Source organism: Fibroporia radiculosa (assembly GCF_000313525.1).
Source record: "Fibroporia radiculosa TFFH 294 genomic supercontigs, scaffold60289, whole genome shotgun sequence".
NCBI classification, from domain to species: Eukaryota; Fungi; Basidiomycota; class Agaricomycetes; order Polyporales; family Fibroporiaceae; genus Fibroporia; species Fibroporia radiculosa.
The window spans coordinates 1-9,293 of NW_012133121.1; the positions used below are offsets into that span (position 1 = coordinate 1).

At 54.4% G+C, this 9,293-nt stretch overlaps 3 protein-coding genes across 3 annotated transcripts; all 3 read left to right on the forward strand.

The window, feature by feature from the left end:
* Positions 1-175: 175 nt before the first annotated feature.
* On the forward strand, positions 176-1,894 carry FIBRA_09522 (uncharacterized protein; the record flags this gene model as incomplete). The annotated part of the gene is made up of 10 exons (XM_012321812.1): positions 176-418; positions 493-520; positions 573-670; positions 724-860; positions 917-975; positions 1,034-1,181; positions 1,232-1,374; positions 1,432-1,550; positions 1,606-1,644; positions 1,697-1,894. 10 exons carry the CDS (start codon positions 176-178, stop codon positions 1,892-1,894), a joined length of 1,212 nt encoding a protein of 403 aa, XP_012177202.1.
* Positions 1,895-2,089: 195 nt separating this feature from the next.
* On the forward strand, positions 2,090-2,361 carry FIBRA_09523 (uncharacterized protein; the record flags this gene model as incomplete). The annotated part of the gene is made up of 2 exons (XM_012321813.1): positions 2,090-2,228; positions 2,282-2,361. 2 exons carry the CDS (start codon positions 2,090-2,092, stop codon positions 2,359-2,361), a joined length of 219 nt encoding a protein of 72 aa, XP_012177203.1.
* A 1,054-nt stretch (positions 2,362-3,415) lies between these two features.
* Positions 3,416-8,252, forward strand: FIBRA_09524 (uncharacterized protein; the record flags this gene model as incomplete). Its single annotated transcript, XM_012321814.1, has 11 exons — positions 3,416-3,968; positions 4,025-5,331; positions 5,408-5,630; positions 5,689-5,812; positions 5,867-5,920; positions 5,971-6,728; positions 6,786-6,934; positions 6,988-7,199; positions 7,255-7,501; positions 7,566-7,773; positions 7,831-8,252. The coding sequence occupies 11 exons, from the start codon at positions 3,416-3,418 to the stop codon at positions 8,250-8,252; spliced, it is 4,257 nt and encodes a 1,418-aa protein (XP_012177204.1).
* Between the last annotated feature and the right edge of the window lie 1,041 nt (positions 8,253-9,293).

Consider the following 9,293-nt stretch of genomic DNA (forward strand, 5'->3'; position numbering starts at 1 on the left):
TGGCAGGCGGAATTGTTCGCAACCGCCTGCAGCCGCCGACGGCCAGCATGATGCAGCCCAATCTGTTTTACCACCACGGCCGTCGCGCAGGCCGCAGGCGTATAAAGCGCTGCTGTGGCAGCGCCGGGCCCCATCCTGCAGCACGCTCTGCTGATTCCCTACTACACCGGTCGCAATGGCGTCTGCACTCACTCTCCTTACAACGCTCGCTCTTTCCTGCGCCGCCGCCGCCTCGCCCATCGTCGTCCGCGACAGCCTCGTCTCCCTCCCGCTCCTGAGACAGCTGAACACGTCGCAGCTCGCCGGTCTGGTCACCTCCGACCAGGCCCGCGCCCGCTCGCTCCAGGGCGCCCCGCAGAGCTACGCCGCCGCCGACAACGTCTCGGTGGTGAACCAGGCGACGACGTATACGGCCACGGTGCGTGTGCCCGTGCCCGTGCCCGTGCCCGACGCATGTACTTGCGTGCTAACGACCGTCTCTTGTGCGTGCAGGTCGGCTTCGGCAGCCCCGCGCAGTCGTGTGAGTGCTGCCCCGCAGCGCCTCTTGGTCGCCCGTCTCACCTGATTCGCAGACACCCTCATCATTGACACTGGGTCCTCCAACACCTGGATCGGAGCCCGCCAGCCGGTCGCGCCGGTCGCCGGTGCGACGGACACCGGCCATTCCGTGGTATGTCGTTCCGCTCCTTCTACTGGTGGGCTGGCTGTTCTGAGCATGAGCAGAGCGTGTCGTACGGATCGGGCTCGTTCAGTGGTGAAGAGTACGACGGCACGGTCACTCTTGGCGACATGTCCTTCCAGCAGTCGTTCGGGATCGCCTCTTCAGCGCAGGGGTTTGAAGGCGTGGATGGCATCTTGGGGTGAGCCATCGTAGCCGTGCGGAGCCGTGGATGGAGCTCATCGCACCTCGCTTTAGCATTGGCCCGACGGACCTGACGGCAGGCACAGTCTCCGACACCCCTTCTGTCGCAACAGGTATGGCGCATGCGTCGTTGGGACACCGGCCCGGCGTGTATCTCACTCTCTTTTGCAGTGACGGACAACCTGTATCAACAAGGAAAGATCCCTCAGCACTTGGTCGCCGTCAGCTTCGAGCCCACCGTCTCGCAGAGCGATCCCAACGGCGCGATCACCTTCGGAGGCACAGATCCATCCAGGTACAATGGCACCATCAACTATACGTATGTCGCACCGGCGGTCTGATGACAGTTTGAGTACTTATGCTTGCCAGTCCTCGCACGACAACCTCTCCCGCTTCTGCGTATTGGGGCATCAATCAGACGATAACCTATGGCAGCCCTCAAGGCCCTACCATTCTCGCTGCCACTGCGGGCATCGTCGACACTGGAACCACTTTGATACTTATTGCTTCGAGTGAGTAGCCCTGCGCGATGCTGGTGAAATGTCGTCTCTGAATGGTCTCTGAGCAAGATGCCTTTGACTGCTATCAAGCAGCTGTGGGGGGAACGATGGATGAGAACACCGGGCTCTTGCGCATCTCATCCTCGCAGTACAAGAAGCTCCAAAGCCTGTACTTCAACGTCGGCTCTGTACGTCGCTCCGCACGCGTCGCGGTAGGATGGCACTGACGCGCTGCTGCTCCAGGTATCCTACGAGCTCACCGCGAACGCGCAGATCTGGCCTGTAAGTCCCTGCTTTTTGCCCCCGCGTAGAGCAGCCCTGACACCGTGTGCAGAGGTCGCTGAACACCGCGATTGGAGGGGAGGAGGGCGAGATCTATCTGGTGGTCAACGACCTCGGCACACCGTCAGGCCAGGGTCTTGACTTTATCAACGGGTACACCTTCCTTGAGCGGTATTACTCCGTGTTCGACACCACCAACAACCGCATCGGCTTCGCCGAGACGGCTTACACGCACGCTATAACCAACTGAGCGCGCCTTACGCCGCGCGGCTGCCTGTGTTCTCCTCGTATATACCCCGGCGCGTGCTGCGTCGCGTCGATGGGCAAGGGCAGTATATATGTGCTATGTTGCTTGTGTGTAATGTACTGATGCAGAGGGTCAGGAGGCTGTGCAGAGAGTATATATTATTGGAACTAGCGTGTTTGTTGATACGGATATATTAGAATGAATACCCGCACGATCGTTGCTCCGTCTGGACGTCTGGACGACCCTCGACGTGTTTGTCTGGTACCACACCGGTCTGGCTCTGAGCTGGAGGTGTACGACTCGCTCGGTATAGGCGGGCTTGCGGAGATTATATCTGGTACGTTGAAGGATCCTGCGGGATTGAGTGGTCTGCACAGGGTTTGCGACTAGGCGGCGGGGCAGCTGACTCTGCGGGCGATGTCGATCCACCGACCCCAGTTGCGCCTGAGACGAAATACGCGACCGGTTAGATGAGGGCTCCTCGTTCGTGATATATTCCAGGACGTGTTCCAATGCATGTCTAATGACATTGCCCATGTACGAAAGCACCGTTGCTCTGATGCTTATCCACGGACCAAGGAGGAAGCCAGAGGAGGCGATCTTTGTCCCGACGCTATGATGCACCTGGAAAGGCGCATGGCAGCCTACAGTATTTCTGAAGCGATCTGCTACGAGCATTCGGAGCGCCACGATTAGTGCAAGCAGAGCTTCCGCCATGGATGAAGATGGAACGTTCTTGTCCGTTTCGACCCCTGCATCCATAGGACCAGAAACATACACTCGAAAGAGCGCCAGGAACCATGCATTGAACGAGCCGTCGAGCCTTATAGTAGAGCTTGCTTGATTATAATGTCTCAAGAGGCTACGAGACATAGAGCACCTTGTGCTACCATAGAGCTAGTAGAGTTGTCATCCCGGCTAGACGCAGTTAAACTGCGAGTGCAACAGAGAGAGAGGGGGGGGGAGGGGGGGGGAGCAGAGGCGAGCGAGAATCCCCCCTTCGAGAGGCATTGGAGAAGAACGTGGATTCCCTTGGTACTAGAGCCACATAGAACGAATGTCGAAGTAGGAAGCCTACCTCCAGTGCTCGCCACTCGCCGCTGAAAATGCTGCTGTCACCCTCACGTGTCCGTGACTTCTCGTGTTAGCCGAGAAATTCGCGATTGATTCGAGCAAGGCTCGAGAGATTTTGAAGTCGAGGTTGAGTCGGCCATCGTCAGTCGTTCGTGGACCAACTCCTACCTGTGTTCGCGCTAATACACGACTTGCTAACTGGTGCGTTGATGCAAATGTCCTCTCTTGTTTACCTTCCGAGTCAATGCCATCTATCTCCTTGAACCGCATGGGCATGTCTGCAGCGCACGCCAGGACACGACATTAATCAAGCCAGATTGACTCGCCCTTGGCCTTGCAGGCAGGCGGCTGCTTGTTTTGGGAGATACGTCGTAGGCAGACGGAGATTCGCGCGGCCAGTGTTGTGCGCCATACTTCACGACATGTCACGTCGGCGCCACCCGCCCAGGTATGCAATGGCATGGGCTGCGTCGCCCTCGCCCTCCCCTCGCCGCTCTTTTCCTCTCGTACATGACCTTCGCCACCCTCCGCGCCCTCCACGCCATCGTCGGCGCTGCTCTCGACGACATTGAGCGCATCTATGCCGACGCGGCGAGCAATGGCCACTCGGTCGCGCATCCGCTTTCGCCATCGTCTTCACCACATCCGTCGACAGGCGAGCCGTTCTCTCCTACACCTTCGTTGGCAATGTCCGGTACGACATACTCCCCATCTCCTTCTATGCCCTACTCGCCATATACACCAACTTCACCTGCCGTTCATGCTGTCCATGCGCCTCGCACGCTCGTTTCCTCTGCTCCATGTAAGTTAGATACTCGAGCTCCATCTCCTGCACCGTCAGTGTCCGCGTCCTCGATCTCGTCATATCCCAACGAGACGGAATCTTCGAGCGTTGACGGAGGTTCCTCTGCCCCCACTGGATGGCAATATGAGCCGCCCTCACGTCGGGACGTCCCATCTGCGACTTTGCGCGCTAGTCCTGGAAGTACCCCAAATCTTCACGGTGTGTACATCTTGCTTTTTCTCGCGTGGCGCATATTCATTACGGTTACACCTCAGCGCAAACCTCTTACGGGCTGTCTCAACATCAAAGTCCCCGGGCCGCGGCCTCAGCCTTGTGTGTCGTGCCAAACGGCGACGATGTCTCTACGCCCAATCAACGGGTGAATCATGTATCCAAGAAGCGTTCCTCCGCTGCGTTCGACCGATGGCCGTATGGACCAATTGCCCCAGATAGCTCGCCGGCGAAAGCAACCTGCATGGGGTTAAACACCACCTCGATTCCCGCCAGTACTTCGACACCAACCAGGCGCGTCCATCGAATATCCACCACACTTTCGTCCGCGCTTGCTTTGGCATCCACTTCGACATCGGTGCGAAGGCTATCTTCTGCCCTATCTGGATGCAACACCGGTGCAAACATTTCAACGCCGCGGAGTATAGACAGGAGCAAATGTCTCACTTACCGCGCTACAAGCGTCTCTGAAGGCACGCCTCCATCGCCGATAACCTTTGCGTCACCATCTCCGTCATCAATAGCAACACACGCAGCTTCAGCAATGTCAAGTCCAACTGCAGTCAGCACGCCGTGGCGGCGGAGTTCGTTAACAAGTACCCCGCGGAGTGACTTTGGCGGTGCAAGTATATGCACAGCGAGTCAGCCTTCTGGGGATATCGAAGGCTCCCCGTCCCCGATCAAATTTGCTCAGAACCCAGAACCCACTCAGCTAGGCTTGGGTTCACCACGCACGCCCATCGCGACATCTTCCTCCAGTAGGAGTATTGGGAAGGACATGAAAAAATCTCGTCCCGCGCCGTTACTTCCCGCATTGACAAGCAGCCTTGTAGATCGCTCACACAGACAGCTTCCACCTACTCCAGCATCGCTCTTCTCGTTGAGTTCACCGGCATCCCGTTCGTCTCTCAGTACATCGATCACCTCGCCACGCTCGTCCGAGTCGCTTGGGGACGATGCGCCCGCGGGGCACGGCCTCGGAGCGGCGTGGGAGCCGAATTTTGACACAAGTGCGCATATCCCTAAGTCTGATCTGGGGAGAAGGCTTGTGCTCGACTGGCCTGCGTTGGACGTGCCCGTGTACGCTACTGGTGCCACGGCGGAGAACACTGCTTTCCATTCACCGGTATCTGATGGGAGTCCAGCTTCCAATATAGCTCCTCAATCCTCCGGTGCTGTAGCGGATACTGGCAGGAATGCTACACGGGAGCCTGACGCGCATGCCTTGGCCGAGGCATTGACTTCTCACCCTGTTGTGCTCGCTGCGGGGCAGCGGCTGATTGCGGCTTGCGGCCAGCTATGTGCGAGCGTACAAAGGCCATTTTTGACTATATGCGATGCTTCCATGGGTGTAAGTCATCATCTAGATTGACGGTGTCGGTATATGCGCGTTAGAAGGCTCTTTATTGATAAATTCCACCAAATAGTACCATCTCCCCGCCTGTCTGCGCCTGTTTGAGTCCGCACACATTCCGGAGATATTGAGAGAAGCGGGTCCTCGTGGGCTACATGTCCACGAGATCGCAAAGAGGGTAGATCAGATGAGAAGAGCAAACTGGGCACGCGCGCAGGCGGAAATTGGACAAGTCGCTGAAGGTGGGAACGAGATGGAGGGAGGTGTCGACATGGGGCTTGACCCTGCGCTATTGAGTATGTTATGATCTAATCCGTCGCACTCTTGTTCACATTTTGCCTTCGACTGTATCAGGCCATGTTCTTCGCCTCCTTGCGACACACCACATCGTACAAGAGGTCCGCCCAGATGTGTTTGCCAACAACAGGGTGTCTGGTGCTATAGATTCCGGAAAGAGTATACGGGAGTTGAGCGAGGCGTAAGCGGCTATTAATTTCCTCCGTGTCATTATCTAGTTGACTGTTTCCGGCAGGGTGGAGGTTAAGTACGAGAACACAAATGGGATCGCTGCTTTTGTCGGGCTATGGTGAGGATTCAGCTGTCGGTCGTAGTACGTGTTACTGAGTTATTCGTCAGCACGGACGAAATATTCAAGAGCGCGGCGTATCTGACTGATCGCTATCTTCCGCCTACTGATCAAATTGGCTTTCGTCATGGTCGAGAAAAAATAGAGGGGATCCTGCGCGAACACCATTCGGTGGAAGCGACTGTTGTCCCTACCGCCACTGCCTCAGGCCCTCTGCAGACGAAAGAAAACCTAGTCAACAGTATGTCGTCTGAGCAAGTACGCCGCTCGACAGTTTCAGGCACGCATGCCGAATTGGCGGACCTTGCGCTTGGAAACAACCAGGGATCCGATGATCTTATGCGCAGTGCGAACCGGAGCATTCAATTGCCCACGCCTTCTGTCGAATCTGCAGTCCTGCGGCCACGAGCGTCGTCCATCATACCAACGTCTACAGCTCGTGCCCCAAACCGTCCACGCGCACTGTCATTCGCCCGTACACCGCCGCTAACACCAGCCCATTCCTCGTCATCTCGCAGTCCGAATTCTACCATTCGTTGTCGCGTGAATGAGAACAGTCAGAGACGAGAGAAGACATCTGTTCAGGTGCTGTCTACCGTCAAGGCTGACGAAGCGGCCGAAGAGATGACAATCGCCCATATTTCGAATGATTGTAGTCCCATGCACTCGGCGTTCAATCTCGCCTTCCGCACGCATGAATCGTATTTCGAGTGGCTGGAGAGGCATGAGAACGCAGGCAGGTTGAAGCGGTTCGGGCGTGCAATGACGGGCACGGGTGCGTGGGAGGCACCTGGGGCTATTATTGGAGGTGCGATAATTACATCGCCGCTTTGTGTTCGAATCAATGACCTAGGTATTGCTATAGCATTCCCGTGGCATACACTCCCGCCATCTGCACTAGTTATAGACGTCGGTGGCGGGATTGGTTCGACATCGCTTCTCCTTGCACATGCGTTCCCTCATCTACGATTCCTCGTGCAGGATCGCCTACAGGTCGTGAAGATGGGCGAAGCGGTGGGGATGTTTTTCTGTAGCGTATTGGCCATCTAACGTTGGTCCCTGTATAGGCATGGCGCGAACGATCTCCGGATTTGCTTGACACGGGGCGTGCGGCATTCCAGGCGCATGACTTCTTCGCTCCGCAGCCACCCCGACCGACGCTTTTGCGCGATTCAGCGTACTGTGGAAGACCAGACTCAGGGATGAACAAGCAGAATCCGCCCGCTGTATTTCTCTTGCGAGTCATTACACACGATTGGCCCGATGCCTACGTAGTTAGGTAGGCTCACATTCTGCTCATGCTCCTCGCCACTGACGAGTCTCAACATATCCAGGATTTTACTCCACCTCCGCGTTGCTGCAGGTCCAGACACGAAGTTGCTGCTAGCTGACTTTGTGCTTCCTCTCGCATGCGTAGATGAAGACGTTGATCTTGAGTCGCCCAGGGAAATTTGTTGCATGGCTGAGAGAATGAAGGCCCCACCGGTTCCCGGTAACGTAGCTTCATTGGTGCCGGAAAGTTCACCGTTACTTCCCAACCTGGGTAAAGCAAATGCCAACGCATATTGGTTAGATCTTACGGTGCGTTTCTTCGCGATGCTTTCCTTGTAACCCTGGCTGACATCCCTCTTTTGTCACTGTGCAGATGCGTGCTGTATTTAATTCGCAAGAGCGGACTCTCCGGGAACTCGTCGCGCTGACGGCGAGAGCAGGCTGGAATATCGTACAAATAACTCGGGCCGAGGGCTCGTTGTTTGGACATATCATAGCTGTTCCTGTTGACGTTCCCCCTGAGAGCATGACCTTCCTCGACAATCCTCTGCCCGGCTCGATCGCCGTCAAGGCTGACGGAGGTGAGAGTTATGAATTTCAAGTGCTTGGCACGCAGTAGCTCACGTTGAACCTGCCAGATCGCCGATGTGAGGCGAAGCCCAAAGGTCCGCACATGGGCGACACTTTCTGCTCGTTCGTGGACCTTCCGTCAGAGGAAACAGTCCGAAAGGGCGTCCGGGCCAGTCGGGGTACTGTCTACGGCTGGCAAGCCCGCGCAAGCTCGTGGAAGCAGCGTCTCGTGAGACGGAGCTCTGCAATATGGAGAGAGAGGAAAGGCTCAACGGCGTCGACTGTGCCTCCCGTGCCTCCGCTCGAGTCACCTATCGCTGTTGTCGCGCATGGTAAGCACAAATCTGGAAAAGAGAAGACTGAAGGTGATTCTCTGGGCTGCGATGAACATCATAGTGAGGTACCTAGGGGACTGAGGAAGGTGTTGTCCTGGGCCCAGTTGGCTGGGAGTAGCATGGTGATCTCTAGAGAGTCTGGTGAGGCAAGGTAGAATTAAAATCATGTAGTACATAGAAGAATCACATCAGGAAAATAAACAAGGCCTATATTGTGCTATGTGACCCTATAGACACAACTATAGACTTATAGTCATCCTCCTTTCATATAGACACCCATAAATATCCCTGGCACTATATAAGGTAGACCTAATCTAGACTCTATGACTGTTGTGATGTTGTGACCATCATCTGAATATGTTATGGACAAGAGTTATCTGACTATTAGTGTTACAGTTACAGTCTTGGGGGTTTTTCTTTTTCTTCTTGCCTTGTTCTCATTGACCCTCTATGATTTCACTATTGCCTATATCTATTTTATTGATATGCTCCACTTTCATCTTCATCTATCTGTCATTGTTACAGTATAGTGAGGGGGGGGGGGTTTCTTCTTATCTTGCTCATCATCTCATAGACCCAGTACTATCTATTCTTGGATAACACCTGTCAATCCATTTCCTTGATGCATATGATTCCCACTCCTTGTTTTACTTATATCTAATTGTCATTGTTCATCACTAACATCTCAGTAGTTGTTCTCACCATTCCCATCTATCAGTTCATTGATTCAACTTGTTACAATGTCATGAGGGGTTTTTTTGTTTTGTCTTGCTCATCTACTCCAGACCCTGTACAATCTATTTCTGTGTGATCTTTTCCCAATGTGTTCCATGTGTTCATCTCATATCTAACTGTCACCATTTATCACTGATTCATCTCAGTGGTTCACTTCTATTATCCCATCTGTTGCAGCTTTGAGGGGGGTTTTTTCTTTTTCCTTACTATTCATTGTTGTTAAGGGACCTGATGACTGAGTGATGACTGAGGATCAGGAGTTCGACTTAAGACTTTATACTAAGGCTTATATGTGTAAGGCTGACATGTTATATTTGTACTTAGACTTGTAGACTGAGCTGCTATAACTAATAGTGGTTTGAGAAAGTATACTAGTTGAAGCAAAGCTTCAGACTGAGACTGGAATAGACAACTGAAGATGTCCCTATGAAGTGTATGTAGGGAACAAGAGGACAAAACTA